Raw genomic sequence first — 19,477 nt, 5'->3', positions numbered from 1 at the left:
GTTTATCGCAGAGGGGTCGAGGCGGTGTGTCGTGGTGATGCTCAGGTGAACCAGAAATAGCCTCCTCTCCTAAGCCCTGGCGGCTCAGGGAGTTTGAACGCGCAGTTGTGTTGCCTGAAGCAATCCGAGATTTAGGTTTACCTAAGTCTGCCTGTGCCTGCTGCTGAAGCTCTCGTTTCCTACAGTGCCGTAGGTTGTGCTTGGGGCTGCAGTTCCTCACGCGTAGTGCCTGCCTGGCGCTGCAGAGGAGCGAGGGCACCCTCCGCGGTGGTCCAGCCCGGCCTGAGGAGGAGGGTGGGGGGAGGCAAGCCCTCGGCCCGGCGTGCCCGGCCCCGCGCGGTGCCGCCGGGGCGCTCCCGGCGCTTTGCCCGGCCGGGGGTCCCCGCTCCCGCCGCCCCCCGCCTGGAGGAGAGCGGCGGGAGAAGCCCCTCCCAGAGGGGGGCGTTGCTGTGGGGCCTCGGCATGTGGATACTGGCAAGTGAAAAGGGAAGCGGAGGCGTTTCGGGAGCTGGGGATTTGGGAGCAGGGTAGTGTGGCAGTGCGGGACAGCAAGGAGCATGAGACCCCTCGCCTTTTCCGGAAACGGTACTGCCAAGCCGAGGGAGCAAAAAACCGAAACCAAAATCTCAGCCGTGCCTTGTGCCGTGGTATTTCGGCAATATAAAAAGTGGCTGGGAGGGAGCATGCTTCCAAGTACCGGCACTAGTTAACTGGGGGAGCAGTGTGAAACACGAGCAGTTCTTCCTGGCCCAGAACACAAGGGGACGGCCGACTTGAGAGCAAAGAGCTGGTAGTTTTTCACCTGGAAACTGAAAGCCGTGTGCCAGTTGGGAAAAGAGGAGCCGGGGCTCCCGTGGTCATGCCCCCCTGTTAAGTAGCTGAGCACCATAGCCCCTTCGGCACCTGTCCAGAGGGATCCAGAGTATACCTCACACGGAGAGTGAGCTTTTGATGCGTAAGGATAAAGAATGACCTGGCCTTGTAATGAATAAGCGGGAGGGTAACATCCTTCTCTGCTCTTAGGAAATTGCTGGCTTTGGGAGGGGTCAACTCTGGTATGTGAGGGCCGGTCACATGCCTTCAGACTGAAAAAAAAAGAGGAAAAAAATTATTAGAGGCTTGCAGGCTACAAGATCCTATGAGCTCCTAGGTGTCTGAAGATTTCATTCCTGTTGTCCTCCCTGTCAGCTGCTGGCCGTGGTTAAAAACAGTAAGTCTTGGCAAGAGCTGTATGATGGACCTGCCTGCTTTGACAGCCACCTGCCGTACTTCCTTAGGGTCGGGGGATGTCAGCAGCCCCTGGGTCTTCCTGCAGAGCAGGCAGGCTTACTTTTGCAAGTAGCCCTTTCCTGGCGTAGCTTAGATGCATTTTGTGCCTGGCCAGCGGAGGAGCGATGGTTGAGGGAGAAGGGTGTGCAGCTTGCCTTCTTTTGGGACTCTTTGTCTCTTTGGGGTGGAGTTTATTCTCTTTCAGTTCTCTGAGATAAGCTCAGTTGGTTAGTACGTGGTGCTAATAATGCCAAAGTTGCGGGTTTGATCTTTGTGTGGGCTGTTCACTTAACAGTTGGAGTCGATGATCCTTTTGTGTCCCTTGCAACTCAGAATATTCTGTCATTTTGTAGTGATTAGCCCTCTGAGGGGGAAAAAAAATTCTGCAGCTGAAGTAGCCTTGAATTTCCACAGGAGGGGGTTCGGAGAACACACGGAGGAGGGGTAGTGTGTGAGGTTTCTGAGCTGAGCGACAGCCTTGCTGTGTGTGTGAGCACCATGGGATCCTCATGAAATAGGCTGAGCCGCAGGCTGCCAGTGTAGTGAAGCTTTGTAATCTCAAAAACGACGTTGCATTTGGAGCGTGTTTGGTGCCCTTGTCTCTCTGTTTTCCTTACAGAGGCATTCAGTCGTCACTGCCACACCCATGCTCCAGGTGCTGTACTCCTCCCTTCCCATGCCAGTGGGCTATGTTAAGGCCATCAAGGCTCAGCCTTCCTGTCTGGGAGTTAAGTCTTTTAGAGGCAGTAAGGAAAACTGTTTGCAAGCTGCTACTAAGTCACTGAGCCTGAGTTTGCGTTGCCTGGACTAGGTGTAATCATTTGCAAATTGATTGAAATTGGTGATCCAAGTCAGAGTGGGGTGACTTGGATAAAGAGTGGGTAAAATAAGTATATCTTACTTTCCAAAGCAGTAGGATATACCTGAGGGGAAAAGGAGTTATTTTTTCTATGTATATCAGAGACAAAGCATCTGTGTGACTAAATGTGAAGTGTAAAATTATCTGTGTGATGATCTCTATACTTCCAGACTTTATGGACTAGACTTCTTTTTAGTGTTTTCTTATACTGCACACTTAACAGCAGTTTTCCATTCCCTCTCCCTTTGTAGGCTAGAGGCAGAATAAATTTTTAAAAGCTCACAAAACAACAACAAAAAACTTAGGGCATTTTTTTTCCTGCCATAAGTGCCTTTTCCTGTTGTCTTGGGAAGTATTGTTTCTGTTGGCAGGACATTGCCCAAGATTTTTTGTAAATCTAGAGAGAAAATAAAAAATCTGTATTGCAACTCCTAATCCTCAAAAATGCTAAATATTTGCCACCTGCCATCATCTTCAAAGAACTGCTGATGCTCAGCAAATTCTGCAAGTCCTGTTATTTTTTTTTTTCCTAGAGATGCAAACACAAATTTAGTTGCATATGTATTCAAGAGAGGAAGAAAACAAACTCCCCAAAGCAATCTGGCAATTCTCAAAATAAATTCACAAGAATGTAGCCTGAAATTCCCATGGGTACCAGGTTACTTTCAATTGTTGGGGCCTCTTGTAGTAGTTCCCATGGTGGATATTTTTCTTCTGTATATAGGTAATTTCCAGCAGTTTCTTACTTGGCTCTCTGCTTATTCCTTCTTTAAGACAATAAACTTTGTTGACAAATAAATTCAGTTTTGATTCCTCTCTCCCAGTCAATTCTCTAAGTCTCTTCCCAGTTTATGAATACCTGCATGCCAGTTAAAATTTTCGTTTTCAGATTGTACGCTGGTATTTTTGTCCAAAGTAGCTTGTATTTGATTTTTCAATGTGGTCACAAGACTCAGTACTTGGGAATTAATATGTAACCTTTATACATACATTTTATTAGTCTTTCTGATGGAGGTGTAGTCGAATTTTTTTCACTTTGAGGATTCACTTTGAGACCCAGTTGAATTTTTTCATTTAGTGTGAAATCTGCTGAGATCCCTGTTTTTCCGAGTGGATGTTTTTTTCACTTCAGACATGCCTCAGTTCATGGCAGACTCTGGAATCTAGAAGACATAGGTCAGTGAGAACATGGTACTTCATATTTGCTGCCAATCATATGCCCAACATAAGGAAAGTTTTTCAGAGGGATGGTGTTGGTTATTGTCCTAGAAAAGCAAATGCATCAAATGCATCTGCAGCTGGTGAGCAAGCACGCAAGCACTGGAGTTCATTTGCTGGGCTCTATATTAGCCACATGGGCTAATGCCCCTGTCAGTTGTTGGGCCGCTGCTAACTACAGTATGCTGGCACAGGTGTACGTTGAATCCAGGTAAAGTGGCACAGTTCATAGGGTAAATTTCTGACGCCACTGGCATTTTTACAGCTGAGGATTTGCCTTGTTATTTCACAGCCTAGTAACTTCTAAAATGTTGTGCTACACTGTTCACCTTGATCTTCCCTCCAGGAAAGTGTCATCACTTTATCAAGGCTCTGGAGATATGCTTTACAGAGTTTGCCTTTACTCTGGCTAATGAGGTCCTTGGAGCAGCAGTTTAGTGAGCGTTTGTAAAGCTGCTTCTAGTTCCTAAATAAACTGTTGTTTCACGGAAAAAAAGGGCTGCTGACTTTTCGCCTCTTCAGTTCCCAGCCTCCTCTGAAAATAAAACAAACACAACAAAAATCCAGGAGCTGACAGAGACAGAAGAGAAAAAGAAAAAAAACAAAGTGGAGCAGCTGATCAGTTTGCTACACAAAGCACCTCAGTATAGAGCTGTCAGCAGCTCAGCCTTTAAGCTGGCATCTGTTGGCACATCTCCATTAAAGTCAAAGCCATTTAGGTCAGGAAGGCTTGATTCACCAAAACCGAGGTGTCTCTGCCAGCTCTGATCTGGTCCCGAAGTGCAGCCTTGCCATCTCATCTATTAGCCACAACTGGCTGGTAGTCAAGACCCTCTTCACCTTATTGCCAGTTAAGTCTCTTCTTTCTGTGTGTGTGTGCTGGGATAGGGAGAGACGGAGGCTGGCAGCTGGTAGGACAGCATAGAGAGGCATTCATGTCTTTGGATGTGATGCTGGAGCAGCGGTGGAGAAGAACAGGGCACACAGAGATGCAGACTCCCTGCTAACACAGCTGAGTGAGCTGTGGATTGGTTAATGGTTGTTTTTTCTTTGTTATCTTTTTCTTTATTCACTGTTCTTTTTGAGGACAGATGTTTCATTTTGCTGCATGGTTTCAGTATAAAGCTCCTGTGTGATACTAGTGCCAGTGCTCAAGTGCTTCATCTGCACATTTGCAGGGAAGTCTGAACTGAAAGGTGTAAACACATGTATTTTTATGCGTCTGTTTTGCTCCCTGCCAGGGAGGACCAGCTGGACCAGCTCCCTGGTTAATACACTTTTCCTGAGCCAGTCTCCCAACAGTTAAACCATGCCCAAGCATGGGGGTGGAGGGGAAAGTCCTCTGATGTCTTCCCAGTTTTGGTCCTATCCTGGAGGACCCAGCAGGAGCATTATAGGGAAGGAGGGTCATGTGGGTGCTGAACACAGGGATGGTGGCTCTTGATACCTGGAGCGGGTGGGCTCTGACGGGAGAGCCTGAGGGTTCCTGAAACATGTAGGGGCTGAGTGTTTTCTCAGCAAGGTCATAGGTATGCAGTGCATTTGTTGGGTCTGTTTTTTATTTTTGTTGGGGCAGGTGGATCAGATTCTGCATAGGGGACAATCCTAATGCTTTCAAGAGACCAGTCTATGTGTCTATGCATGTCAGAAATATCCATTACAGGGAGGAGCCTTTGGATACCCCCTGTGATGAGGACCAGTTTTTCACTTTCTAGACATGGTGACATTAATGTGGCAAGTGTCCCCTTGCAAGCACTGACCCTTACCATAGCGATGTATGAAGCCTAAGGTGAAAATGGAATCAAACCTGAAGTATTTTTAGCAAGACATTTGTACTTCAGGTGGCAGTGGGCCAGCATGTCTGTGTAATAAAGTACGTGCTGTCTCTTGGAAGGGCTGCAATCCTGTCCCTGCATGTGGTGGACTTCTTGTTCTAATGCTGTGATCTTGTAATGACAATCGCATTTGCTGTACACAAGCCTACAGAAATGGTGTTTTCTGAATGCTTTAGCTGCTAGCTCCCTTTTTTACAATCAGTAGGAATTATTTTAATGAAAGAAACAGACAAATTATTACAGGAAAGAAGAGGTTATTTTTGAGCAGCAGCATGCATTTCAGCCTGTGAAATTGACTTTGCACATGTATTTTATTGATAACCAATAGGGCATTACAGGGATTGTTACTTTTAACTTTGCTCCTCTCCCTGTGATGTGACAAGGTTGAGGTACTTTTTAGTAGATGCTTGGTGGTTACTCTGGCTTATGGACATCGCCCTTGCTTTTTATGTCCTGGCTGATGCTGTGCTTGTGAGACACCCACTGAATTGAGTTGCAGCAAAGTGCAGCTGTGTCAGTCCTCAAAGGGGGATCTACATCAAAGCATGTCTTTGAAGAGAATCTATACGTAGGACTTCAAAGCTGATTAAACCATTTGGAGTAAAATAGCACACTGAGTCATCTGCTAGGAAAGGCCATTATTTTTATTTTTTTATTATTTTTCTCTCCTTCCTATGACCTATCTTGGACGAGCCCTGGAGCTGAAGGTGACTGGCAAGGTAAATCATTGCTTGAAGTGCTTTTGTGCTCACTCTCTCTTGGCCCTGAAGAAGCTGGTTTGGAGCTGCAGCAAAACTGCAGCACAGCAGTTCCCAACCTGTTTGTGTGGTCGGGTCATTTGTAGCAGGAACTGAGTCATCACATCCCACTGCTACCGGGATTTCTTCACTTTCTTCAGTGGGGCTGCTCCTTTCAGAGCTGGGCTGTTCAAGCACAGCTTTTCAGGTCCTTTTAAACAAGTGCAGACTGTGCCACTGGTTATATCTGGTCTCCTCTGAAATGTGAAAGGATATCATTCACTGAACAGCCACATCTCTCCGAAGGGTTGCAGACCAGGGATTTGTTTCCACAGGGCAGGACATAGAGGGTGGAGCAGAGAAGTGGGGGAAGGCACCTGACTGTTTCTGATTTGTCCCTTCTGAGAGGCTGTTGAACCAGTATTAGAGCATGCTTTTCATGGACAGAGTTGATGGTTATGGATGGAATGCTGTCCTGTTTCAGAACCGGGAGGAGAAGGCTTGGAGTGAAACTATTTAAAACAAGAGGGCCAACACTGTCCTGCAGTGGGTGATTATCAGCTTCAGTGTGGCTCCCCAGTGGACACTGTACCCCCTGAAAATAACATTGGTTGTGGCGCTAGCTTTAGCATGCCAGAATGTCTCTCCACCCTTCCTTACTTTTAATCATTGCTGCGTTTTGCTCTGATGTGTTTTGCTGGCAAATCCCTGACACAGCTTGCCTTGGAGTAAAGCTGATGTTAAAGGTATGCACATTTATTTGAGAGAAAGAGTTGGTTTTCGTCCTGTTCCCTCCTGCTCTATTTCCAAAAAGTCTGTGAAGGCTCCAGCCCTGTCTTAATGCAAGCTCCCCTGCAATTGGTGCAACCAGTGCATTCCCTCCAGACATGTATTCCAGATGAATTAGTGTTCCTTGAGGAAGAAACGTATGCATCCATGGGAGTCCATGTGCCACAGAGCATATGGTGTGCATCAGTCTGGTAAAAGTGAAAGGCAGTGGCAAGCTGGGGTCACTGGAGTGGCTGTAATGGGGACAGCACTAAGGCTGAATTGTCACACCCTGCCGCTCAGTGTCAACTCTGAACATCACTTCTTTGTTAGCAGCTGGGCCAATTGCTCAGTGCCTTTACTCCGTAAAGGAAAATGCTAATAGGTGTTTTTTCTTTGGGATGAAGCAAAGATTTGTTTCTCCATGGATTTGCTACAAAATGAAGAGCACACCAAGGTTTAAGGAGTCATAAACTCTCACTCAGACTGAGGTTTCCTCCTTAGTTGTCTGGGAGGGTGGAGAACTGAGATATGAGGTGCCTGTATCATTATCATTGTGTTACTGGTCTTGCTGTGTTTTTTCTGGACGTTGCAGCCATTCTTCACTCAAACATTACTGTGTATAATTTCAGTTTTGGTGGGACCTGGAATGGGAGAGGCGAGCAGTAAGTGAATCTAGAATATTCACCAACAGATCAAGTGTGCTGAGTTCTGAGTATGGCAGGATTGAGATAGTTTGGCATTGGGAGCTAAATCACTGTAGAACTGGTGTATAATGGAATAAGTGAAGAAAACAGTATAAAATGCCTAGCAATTACGGTGTATTACAGGAAAGCTGGAAGGCCTGGCAGAGCTTAGAGTCTACAGCTTACATGTTTTAACTGTGAGGTTGGAGAGCTGTTAGAAAGTATTGCACATACTACAGCTGCTTATCGAATTCCTGTAATTTCTGCTGGATATGGTGGTCACAGCCTCTGTGCATTCCGTGTGGGTGTGGGGATGCTTTGACAGAAGGAGAAAGGATGCATTAGGAGTGCATTGCTGGGGACAGAAATACCATGGTCTATAAACCTGGTTGCTGGCCAAAGCTCATGTGCTGTGATACTGGAGAGGTCTGGAGTTCTTTTGTAGCTTCTGTTTTCTGTGTTTTCTGATAGCAGAGATTAATGTAAGTGTCTCTAGATAAAAATCAGCAGCTATTGCTGGACAGGCAATTACTACCAGCAACATCATTACAATCCCTTTTAGCCTTGAATCTAGGAGTAGGGGGAATACAATCTATTGCATTTTTCAGCCTGTGTTTTTCAGTAGAGGTTTCTTATTTTTATGTGATAAAGAATAAAGCTGCATGAGAAATCCATGTCCAGGCTTGCTTTGCATCACAAAGCTGTTTCTTGGCACTGTTTTGATGGTAATGGTGCTGTGGATTCTTATGTATAGAAACTGTAGACTGCAGAAGACAGACCTATTTTCAGCCTTTGTTGCTCTTAGCTCTTGATTAGAATTCGTTATAAGCACTTTACAGAGGGAGGCAAGCATTATTGAGTTCAGCAGATTAGTAAACTGAGGTACGAAGGGAAAATGATGGACCTGGAAACCGCTGAAAGTAAGAAGAGACATCAGCCTTTTCCTGAGTATATACCACTTGTACCCTGCTAAAATGTCCTGCTCTGAAGGCATCTTGCACAGTAGTCATGCACAGGTCATCTGCATTTCCTAAGTCCTCAGTGACATGAGCGCTGAGTCTTGAAACTACCTAAAGCCACTTGAGAACTGAAGTCTCACTTTACTGCTAAGAATTTGTCATTTCCCCTGAACAAAAGGCTTATGTTACAGACAACCTGTATTTGACAGCCTTTTTGTACTTGTACTTTGTGAGTACAAAAAGTACTTGCTTAGTACTTACTTCTTGCACTACAAAAAGTATTTACCTTGTACTAAGTAATAAGTTAATCAACTGTCAGAATTGACTACTAGAATTGCAGAAGGAAGTATCCCTTATTCTTCAATGCGTGTATGGGCACCCTCAGTCAGTGTGGAGCTTTAGAATGGAGAAGTTGGAAAATAGTTTTTCTTATGCAGCCCTGTTGACTAGTTTTGGCAAACAGGGGAAAGAGCACACCCTCCCTCTTGCTGGGTGTTCCTCCTTCACATCCCAGCCATGATTCTGAGAGGCAAAGCAGAAGTTGGGAGCTGCTGTACTGTTAATTTCACTAAGTGGCAGATGCTGGCACTTCCTTTCTTTCTAAACTTTTGGTGGTTTGTGGTAATGTTGAATCTCGTAGTGCACTAGTTGCTAGCAGGGTACAGATGTTTCTTGTCAGCTTTGGCCATCTTTCAGTGCTATAAATACTACCTTTAATAAAGAGCAGTGGTGAAAGAGGACTGTGATATATAGTGAGGTGAGGCTCTGTGAATTGGCATGGCTTTTGAAGCAGCGTTTTTACATTAAAGACTCTGCAGATTTGTTACCTCACCTGGGTATGCCTTGCTCTTGACAGTTGTTAGAGACGGGAGGTTGGAATGAGTCATGCCTGATTTGAATGGACAAGTGTTGCTCTGGGCTTGTGTCAGGGTACTCTGTCATTTGCTTTGTTCACAAGTTTGGTATAGACCAAATTCAGAGAATTTCAGACATTTGCTAGTGTCTTTGGATAGGGCTGGGGAGGCATTTTCCACAACAATGATATCAGGAGGGGCTTTTTTTCTTTCCTAGGATGACTGATGGCCAGTGTTGTTGGAATTGTATTCACAGTATTTATTTCCTACTAAGCGTTGAGACTGACTCCCTTTTGTTATAGCACCATTTTATTTACACTGAAATAATTGCAAATCCCCAGTTCTTGCAGGAACTGGTTAGATTTCTGTTTTCCCCAGATACTTGATAAAGAAGTTGTACCCACAGGGAGAATATGTGATATTTCTGATGTTGTAGAAGTACTGAAAGGATGGAAACAGAGGTAAAATGGGCAAATCTCTGTTCTGTACATGTCCTTCTCTTAAACCATGCATGAGAAGTGAGATGAGGAAGTAGGTGACGATTTGTGGCATGCAGAATACCTAATTTTTTTCTTTTTAACTCACCTTATATGAAATCTTGTCTTTGAGGAATTAATGAGTGGCTAGCAGACATTTGAGTAAGTGGCTAGACAATTGTTACTGGAACATGGAGATCAGTTGTTTTAACCATGGCTTGTCAAGTCTGAAAATTACAGTGGTATGTGAAGCTGTGGTATGTTGTTTAAAGTGCTGTGTGTACAAAGTCATCTTTAACTCATTCCAGTTGTATCTGTCCTTTGCATGACCCTTGCTGATCATTCATTATCTCTGTGTAAATGGCATTTTAGTGAAAAGAATTTCTATATACTATAAAAATGTAGGAATAAAAATAGAAATGCTGTCAAATGCGCACACACACACACACACACACACACACATACACAGAGCTGAGATTTTGCAAAAATTTTCATACCAGTATCAGAGAAAAGCTCTTCTGAAGTTCAAAGTCTGCCTTTGTGCAGGGGTGTGTATGTGGGGGTGTGCTTTTTGGTGCGGCGGGCTCTTGCCTCTTTCGTGGGAGAAGCAAAGCAGGCACACAGCTCAGCCAGAGCTCTCCTATTGTACTAGAGGTGGGAGGAATCTGTAAGTGCATGATTTATCGGAAGTGCCCTGGGATTGCCATGGTAAACATTTTGACTTTGAGCAGCTGGTGAGGGAAATAATTGCCACCATGAGGGAGCAGGAGGGAAGCAAGGAGTTCACCAGGCTGGCATGGGTGGTTTGTGTCTCATAATCCAAACTGGTTTCCTTGCTCTGCGTCCTGCTTTTTCTAGCAGTGCCTTCCCATGGGATGTCCGCTGCTCATGGGTGACACGGAAGCCGCTGAGAGTTCTGGTGGTATTATTTTAGATTTAAGGAATTGGGTTGTTTCCAGGACAACTGGGGAAGAATGAGGAAGGGACTTGTTCTGACTCAACTTGGAGTAACTGATCATCCTAGCTCAATCACTACATTTCTCCTGGAAAATGGTTAATTTCCTGCTTTTAAAGAGGCCTCTTCAAGCCAAGCAGGCAATTGTATTAAAAAATACTAATGCAAGAAACATTGGTGCAGTTGCAGTTGTAGGCTGATAATAGCAAAGAGCTATCTCTGAAGTGAGCCCAAGTTGAGGATACTTAGCACAGTCAGAAGGAAAGTCCATGTTGTTTGGGCTGTTTGGCTGTTTGTTAAAAACCCTTAACTTTTGCTGACTGCTAAGTAAATGTCCCTGTTCCACACTGCTTCTTCAATTAAGTGGATTTTGTTACATTGTGTCATCTTGCCTCTGTACAATTAATTGCCTGCTGTTCTAAAAGGAAACTCTAATGTTATCTTATTTTTCTTCTTTCCATATTCTTTTAATCTCACAGCAATCTTGACCTACAGAATGTGGTGTTAGACTCCAGTGCAGCGATGGGGAGCAGTGAACTTGAGGAGAAAGATGCCACTGGAGCCCTTGTCCACGACCTCAGCAATGGCAGCCACAGCAATTTGGAAGCAGCCAGGCGCCTGGCTAAGCGCCTCTACCATCTGGACAGATTCAAACGCTCTGATGTGGCAAAACATTTGGGTAAAAAGTATGTGCTGATATGAGTACATGCTTGGCCACATTCTTATTGATGTGGTTCTGGAGGGGTTCACTCTTGTATGATAACCTTCACATATTTCTTCACTTTTCTTTAGCAATGAATTCAGCAAGCTTGTGGCCGAAGAATATCTTAAATTTTTTGACTTCACAGGCATGACGCTGGACTGTTCACTCAGGTACAATTCCATTTATGGACTTCATATTCTTATGTTAGTAACAGTGCTGTTTGCAGTGTTGTCCTGATTTACATGATTGTCCTTTTCGTATGTAAGAAGATTAAGAGAGGACTGTGATGTATTTTGGGGGCAGAGCTCTCTCTTCTGTTTGGCTTTGTGTGCTACCCTACTCTAGTGCTACTGGAGTGGTGGCTACATGGAGGGGGAAATATTTGTCTAGGGATGGTCCTTGAGATGCTGGAGAAAAGTTTCCAGTCACTGGCAAAACAGGGGACTTGTAGTCTGCCAGATGCTAGTGAGAAATTACAGTGTTGCTCGCAGCTGATCTGCACAGACTCTCTGGCTGATGCCTTTGAAGCTTACCCCGCTTTGTTGCAGTGCACTAAGAGCAGGGTTTGGTGTGGTTTGGCAGCTCCCCTCTCTGTGTCTTCCTGAGGAATCCAAGAATGTGCAGAACAGTAAAAGCTTCTACGTGGAAAAAGCTGTAGTGAGTTTGGTAACTGTTGGCATGGGTGTTTGAAGACTCAGCCCTTCCATTTTCTTTGCTTTTTACGCTTGAATCAGACCTCAACAATTTTTATTTTCAGTGGTTTTTTTTCAGAAGTCAAACCACCAAGTTTATGTAGCAGTGGCCTGTTAGCCCAGTTGCTGGTGTTCTGGTGTTTAAGGGGATTTAAATGAGTTTAACTCATTTGACTGAGGTTACTTAAGGGGGATTTTTTTTTCTAACGAAAATCTAGAAGATGTGCTGAGCCCCTTAGCAAATGCATTTCTGGGGATCTGATGCCATGAGACCATAGCAGATCAAAGGCACCCACCAAGTCCTGCCTGCTGAAGGCAGTGGAAATGGAACATGCCTGCACAAACATGAACCACCTGGTCCTGAGGCAGGGGGAGTGGAGCCAAGCTGGAGCACCCACTCAGCGTGGAGTGGGAGATGCTGGGCAGTGGGAGGTCTGTTGCTCTGTTCCAGGTTTCAGCACCCCTGAAGCGTGATGCTAAATATACCCTTCTTTTAAATTGTGAAATCCAACACATAATTGCTTTGTGGCACATATTTAGGAAGCCTCTGCTCCCTGTAGATCTCCTGTTAATATTAGTAGTTAGGACTTTCTCTAAAATGTGCCCAGGCTCATGTAGGACTTAAACAAGTCAAGGGGTTTTTGAGGTTTCAAGAGTAGCTACAGTAATTGCCACCTACGTGCCCTAAGCATGCTGCAGCAGCTGGGGACAAAGAATCGTTCCAAAGCCTTAGGAAACTGAGGCATGCTACCTCATGCTTGGCAGAGTGAGAGGGGAAACAGTGCTGTTGTTGCTGGCTCATTGATAAGTTGTGGTTTATTGAGCATTTTGGGGGCAGCTGCTGTGATCTGTGCTACCTCCCAGCTATGGGAGGGCGTTTTGCAGCATCAGTGACAGGTCTGAGACCTGGGAAAGGTTGCTCCTTCACTGTCCACTCCCTGGATTCATGTTGCCCACGCACCTCCTGAGTACATCTCTTGCAGCCTCTGCAGGATGACAGGAGGGAATGTGGTGCTGCTCTGGCTCCTCTCAGTGTGCATTCTGGAGTCCAGCCCTGGACATGGGGGGAGCAGGCTTAAGGCTGCTCAGGAAACTAGTTAGTAAGGTTCCGTGGGAAAATGCTTCTGAAGGTGCTGGGATCATTACTGGTCACTACCTCCTAAGGGCACAGGGGCAGGCAAATCGAGACAAGGCAGAAGGCTAACTTGAATGACCAGGAATCTTCTGGACCTAACAAAATGAAGGTGTTCATCCAATGGGAGAAGGGTCAGGTGACGTGGGAAGAATACAAATTTGCTGCTCACCACTGTAGAGAGAAAATTCCAGCTAACAAAGTTCAGATGGAGTTTAACATTGCCAGTACTTGTGTGGGACAACAAAAAGATTTTTTTTAAATAAGTCAATAGAGAAAGGCAATGCAGAATGGCTCAGTGTATTGAGGGACCATGGCTGTGAGAATGATAAACTCCCACCTGATCCTGAACTTGTGTGGGATCTATTGCTCCATCTGGATCCTCATGAGTCTATGGGGCCACATGGGATTTATCCAGAAATACTCAAAGAACTGGTTGATGTCATTGTGACATCTCTCTTAATGATTTTGGAATGGTTTTGGGCATCTGAAGAGATCCCAGTTGAGTGGAAACTGTCTAACTGTCTACCTTGTCTAAGGGCAAGAAGGTTGACCCTGGAAACTATAGGCCTGTCAGTCTCAGTTCAGTGCCTGGTAAAATAATGCAGAAAATTATTCTAGGAGGTATTGAAAAATACTTGAAAGACAATGCAGTGATTGGTGACAACCACCACAGCTTCATGAGGAAAAAGTCCTGCTTATCCAACCAAATTTCCTTCTGAGACAAGGTGACCCACTTAGATGATCAAGGGAAGCCAGTTGATGTGATCTTTTTGGATTTTTGTAAAGCTTTTGATACTGTCTCTCTCAGGACCCTTCTGGAGAAAATGTCCAGCTGGATAAACACATCATGTGGTGGGTGAGCAGCTGGCTCATGAGTCAGGCACAAGGGGCTGTAGTGAATGGGGTGACATCAGACTGGTGTGACCTGTCACTGGTGGGGTTCCACAGGGCTTCATCCTTAGCCCTGTGCTCTTCAACATCTTCATAAATTACTTGGGCACAGGACTTGAACATATAATAGGTAAGATTGATGATACTAAACTGGGAGGAGCCACTGACTCCCTCAGAGGAAGTGAGGTCCTGCAGGGAGACTTTGATGAACAATGGGTCTGGGGAACTACGAACTGTGTGAAATTTAACAAGGGCAAGTGCTGGATTCTGCACCTGGGATAGACTGGGAAATGAGGTGCTGGAGAGCAGCACAGTGGAAAAGGACTAGGGAGTCCTTATGGAGGGCAAGTTGAATATGAGTGAGCAGTGCCCTGGCAGCCAGGAGGGCCAGCTCTGCCTGGAGTGTATCAGGCACAGCATCAGCAGCCAGACAAGGGAGGGGATTGTCTCACTCTGATCTGCACTGGGGCAGCCTCACCTTGAGTGCTGGGGCCAGTTCTGGTCCTTCAATATAAGAAAGATACGAAGCTACCGGAAGGTATCCAGAAAAGGGCTACAAAGATGGTGAAGGGCCTGGAGGGAATGCCAAAGAAGTGGCTGAGGTTCCTTGGTTTGTTCAGCCTGGAGGAGACCGAAGGGAGACTATATTGCAGTCCACAACTTTCTTACAAGTTGAAGAGGTGGGGCTTGCACTGATCTCCTCCCTGTGGTGACCTGTGACAGGATGCAAGGGAATGGCTTAAAGTTGTGTCAGGGGATGCTTAGGCTGGACATTAGAGAGAGGTTCTTTGCACTGCAGGTAATTGGGCACTGGAACGGGCTCCCCAAGGAAGTGGTCACAGCACCAAGCCTGACAGAGTTTAGGAAGTGGTTGGACAACACTCTGAAGCACATGGTGTGATTCTTAGGGGTGTTCTCTGCAGAGCCAGGAGTTGGACTTAATGATCCTTGTTGGGTGCCTTCTAGCTCAGTGTATTCTGTGTTCTCTGGAGGGCAGAAACTCATCCCTGTAGCCCTTGGTATTGCATTGTGCTCTGAGAGTGAGGAAACTGCCTTGTTTATTGACAAATATTCTTTCATCAGTTTCCTCTCCAAGTTAGCTTCCAAGGGGGTAAATGTGCTGCAGAGGAGGAGAAGGTGTAGGTCAGTGGTACCTGGCATGGGCAGGGAGTGTTGCTGGAAAGAGCCCAGACTGGGGTAGGAGACAGAAAGATGGCTAATTCTCAAAATTTGCCTTAGGAGCTCTTGTGAATTTAGGAACAGTATTCCCCAATTTAATGTTCCCGCTGAAACACTCCAAAACATGCACCACTTGCTCCCCTCCCCCCTCTGTGGGGCATCTCCTCTCTATGGGGAGGAGAGCTGGAGGCACAAAAGACAAAGATCAAGGATTGAGATAACAACAATTTACTGGAAACAGTAAATGCAACAAGAAGATGAAGGGTAACAGCAACAATATTAATAACAGAGTGTACAAGAGAGCTCAATGATTCACATGCAGGCCCTCACCATGTGGAAACCAGCTATACCCTGACTGCTCCAACCCCTTACCTGACCAGAAGAGACACCTCACCCCTACAACCTTTACCTGAGGTTGTACAGAAAAACATCAGGCTCCTAGGCATGCTCCTTCTGGCTACTGCAAAAATTGACTGTCCTGGCCAGAATCAGTATGTTTTCCATCCCTTATGCTATACCATCTATATCATGTCCAGGTCCTACACCTCCCAGCTACGCGTGTGTGTGTGTGTGTGTGTGTGTGTGTGTGTGTGTGTGTGTAATGCAAGCGTGAGTATCATTTCCATAGTCAGTGGCTGTCCTTTCAAGATGTCTTTTGAGTTCATTTAGTCCATGACTGAGTTCTGTCTGTTCTAGATGTCTTCCAAGGCAGGAGGGCTGCCTGGTTTCACCTGGTTGCAGTCTACATCAGGAGCTCATGACTGGTATATCTGGAACAGCCCATATTCATTTTCCAGTAGTTACAGCATACAGAGGCAGTGCCATTCAGCAAACAATATTGTACAATTGAACATTACAGACTGTTCTCACTCCAAAATTGAATCCCCTTGGGGTACACCTCATGCTTCCCTGTCCCTCCACATTACCCATCAAGTGTCATCAGGTGCTTGAGCAAAACCAATCCCATGCATGGATTTGCCTTTGCAGAAGGGTGGGACCAATCCCGACCATGTTCCCTAACACATTTCTCCTTCATACCACAGGGTCTTCATCCCCTGCTGCAGTGCATAGTAGTTTTGATTGGGCAGGACCAGCTTGATTGGTAGAGCCTCTTGTATTAACTAACAAGGTGGCCTTTGCTAAATGCAGATCCCCATGTTAGAAGGTGCCACCCATTGCTTTCAATGTCCTTTTTAACAGTCCATTGTGGTGTTCAGTTTTCTCAGAGGTTGGTGCATAATAGGCAATATGTTAGACCCACTCAATCCTCTGCTCTCTGGCCCTTGTGTCTGTGGGGCTCCTTTTGCAATGAGTCCCATGAGTCCAACTCAGCTCTTTCTGGGGTGCCATGTTGCTGCAGAAGTTGCATCTCAAGGCCCAGGATGGTGTTTTGGGCATTGGTGTGAGGCACAGGGTTCATTTCCAGACACCCAGTGGTTGTTTCCACCATTGTAAGCACTTGTATCACTTGCCTTGGTGGGTTTGCAGCAGTGTGATGTAACCAGTTTGCCAGGCTGCCCCATATCTGTGTTTCAGCCACCTGTACCCACCGTACCAGAGAGGCCTTACCCGCCCGGCCTGCTCCATCACAGCGCATGTTTCACAATGTGGTAACTGAGAGGCATGGTCCGTGGCCAGGTCTGCCCCTTGGTCACAAGCCCACATGGATGTTGCGTTTCTTCTCTGATAACCTGAGGCATCTTGAGCCCACTGAGCCAGAATAATTGGCTCTTACATTGCCGGTGCAGATTACCCCAAGCCGCTTTAATCTTGGTGGCCTGATCCATCTCTCCATTGCTGCAATGCTCTTCAGCAGCCTGACTCCTGGGCACATGTGCATCTCATGGTGTTCTTCTACAGTCAGCTTCTCTAACAGGGCAGCGATTTCTTGCCAGGATTCATCAGCCCAGGTGGGTTTCCCTCTGCACTGCCAATTGGCTTCTTTCTGTCAGTCCTGCCACCCCAACACAGCATTTGCCACCATCCACGAGTCAGTGTAGAAGTAGATTGCTGGCTGTTTCTCTTGTTCAGTGATACCTAAAGCCAAATGGATGGCTTTCAGCTCTGCAACCTGATTTGATCCACCTTATCCTTCAGTAGTTTCTGTGACTCATCATATAGGGCTGTCTATGGCTGCTTTCTCTTTTTGATTTGTCCCTGTGATACAAAAGGAACTGTCAATAAAGAGATCATAATCCTTTTCATTTGTAGGTAGCTGATTGTATGGTGGGGCCTCCACAGCATGTGTCATCTTCTCCTCTGATGATGATGATGGTAGTCTGAAATTTTCAGCTTCAGGCCAATTAGTGATGACTTCCAGGATCCCTGGGTGATTGGAGTTTCCTGTTCAAGCTTGCTGTGTGGTCAGAGTAATCCAGTTACTCCACAGTGGCATGATGTGTTGCAGGGACTTTCTCTTTGAATATCCAGCCCAGCGCTGGCAGCTGGGGCACCAGGAGGGGCTGTGCTTTGGTGTCAGTCACTTCTGAGGCAGCTCTGACCCCTTCATAAGTCACCAGTGTCTCTGCTTCAGTGGGGTTGTAGCTGGTCTCAGATCCTTTGTATGTTGGAATGTTTGAATTCCTAACTCCAGAACACCAGGGGTCGTTGTTGAATCTCCACATGTACGCTTTTGCCAGTGATTCCCGGAAGGACCACTCTTCCCAGCTGTACTGTGGAGCATACTTTTTTACATCTTGTAGTGTCCTGACTGGCTACTGCATGAGCAATCTCCTGTTTAATTTGTTCAAAATCTTATTACTGTTCAGGACCCTGCTTGAAATCATTCTTCTTCGGTATCACTTGACAGAGAGGTTTTAAAATCTGTCTGTAATCTGAAATATGCATCCTTTAAAAACTCATGGTGCCTGACAGGAAACACAGAAACCTGTGTTTCATTCTTGATGGTTGTGGGGACATAGCTGCTGTTCCAATGACCGTGTCCATTGGAATCTAATGGCGTCCGTATTGCCATTTTACTCCTAAAAACTGAGTTTTCTGGGCAGGTCCCTTGATCTTACTTTGCTGTGTGGCAAAACCAGCCTTCAGGAGGATTTGCGTTGTCTTCTCCCCTTTCTCGAAAATTCTTGCCTGTGTTGCCCTGCATGATCATGTTGTCAGGATATTTTTTTTGCTGTCAGTATATTTTTTCCTCACATCCTTTTCCAGTGCAGTCTGGATTCGTCCAGGATAATTAATGGGGCTCTCTTTCCACCCTTGGGGAAGTCAGTTCCAGGTGTATGTCACACCCCACCAGGTAAAAAACTGAGGCCTGCACCCTGCTGCTAAAGGAATGGAGAAGAGCATGATAGCAGTGTTGTTGGTGGCACCACCTCACTGCTTTGGACTCCAGCTCATACTGAAGTCCCAGCACGTTGGGCACAGTGGCACTCAGTGCTGGTGTGACTTCATTCAGGCCATGATAATCTGTTGGTCCCTGGGCTAGCATACTGACCATATAGGACTGTTAAAGGGTTAACAAGGCTTGCTGACCACTCTCTGGCTGGCTCTCCAGTTCACAGATCATCTCATGGATGGGGGTCACAGAGCCCCAGGTGGTGCAGTATTGTTGGTGATGCAGTAGCCATGTGTAGTGATTGTATCTGCTGTTCTTCAGCCCTCAGCAGTCCCTAAACAGAGAGGTCCTCTGAGACACCAGGCAAGGTATTCAGCTGTCTCATTTCCTCTGTCTCCAGAGCGGCTATCCATCCCATAGATCCTCACAATGCCTTTTTGGGTCCTTGAAATACCCTCTTTTGGGGTAACCTATGCTAAAGATGCGCAGGGCCTCTGGGCCAGTCCCAGTGGGATGTTTTTGCCATCCATTCATTTCCAGTCACCTCTCCACCTTCCAGTGCAGGCAGCTGCTGGGATCCCCTTGGCATCCCAGAAAGAGATGGATTCTGTCCCGATGTATCTTGGTGGCATCTGAGTGCCGGTGTGAGCTAAAGCCTTGCACTCTTGGGTGTCTGATGTGCCAGAGCACTGGATCCACACAGTCCAGTACATCTGATTGGCCCTTTCTTCTGCCTGGCTGGGGCCTCTGTAATTCTAGTAATAGTACATGTTGTTCACTTCTTGTAAATATGAGCTGGAGGTTCCTTCATGAGGATCAGAAGTAACATCAGCCCGTATATTAAAAACTAACTCTGTCCTGTCCAGAACCAGGACAGGAGGACAAAGTAGGAAGGACAGAGAAACCCTGTCAAGATTCACTTATATCTACTTGTGAACTGGATTATTCGCAATACATTATATGTTA

At 46.0% G+C, this 19,477-nt stretch overlaps 1 protein-coding gene across 2 annotated transcripts in view; it reads left to right on the top strand.

Moving 5' to 3' along the window:
* PSD3 (pleckstrin and Sec7 domain containing 3) overlaps window positions 1-19,477 on the top strand; it is a 109,401-nt gene that overhangs the window by 29,879 nt on the left and 60,045 nt on the right. For both annotated transcript variants that reach the window (XM_054284972.1, XM_054284980.1), the window contains 2 exons: window positions 11,096-11,302; window positions 11,409-11,489. In XM_054284972.1, coding sequence (XP_054140947.1) covers window positions 11,096-11,302; window positions 11,409-11,489 — 288 coding nt within the window. The remainder of the gene's footprint in view (window positions 1-11,095; window positions 11,303-11,408; window positions 11,490-19,477) is intronic.

Source organism: Melozone crissalis, unplaced genomic scaffold (genome assembly GCF_028551555.1).
Source record: "Melozone crissalis strain CALT ecotype California unplaced genomic scaffold, PUWL_Pcris_2 ptg000005l_1, whole genome shotgun sequence".
Classification (NCBI taxonomy): Eukaryota; Metazoa; Chordata; class Aves; order Passeriformes; family Passerellidae; genus Melozone; species Melozone crissalis.
This window is presented reverse-complemented; position numbering and strand designations above follow the sequence as displayed.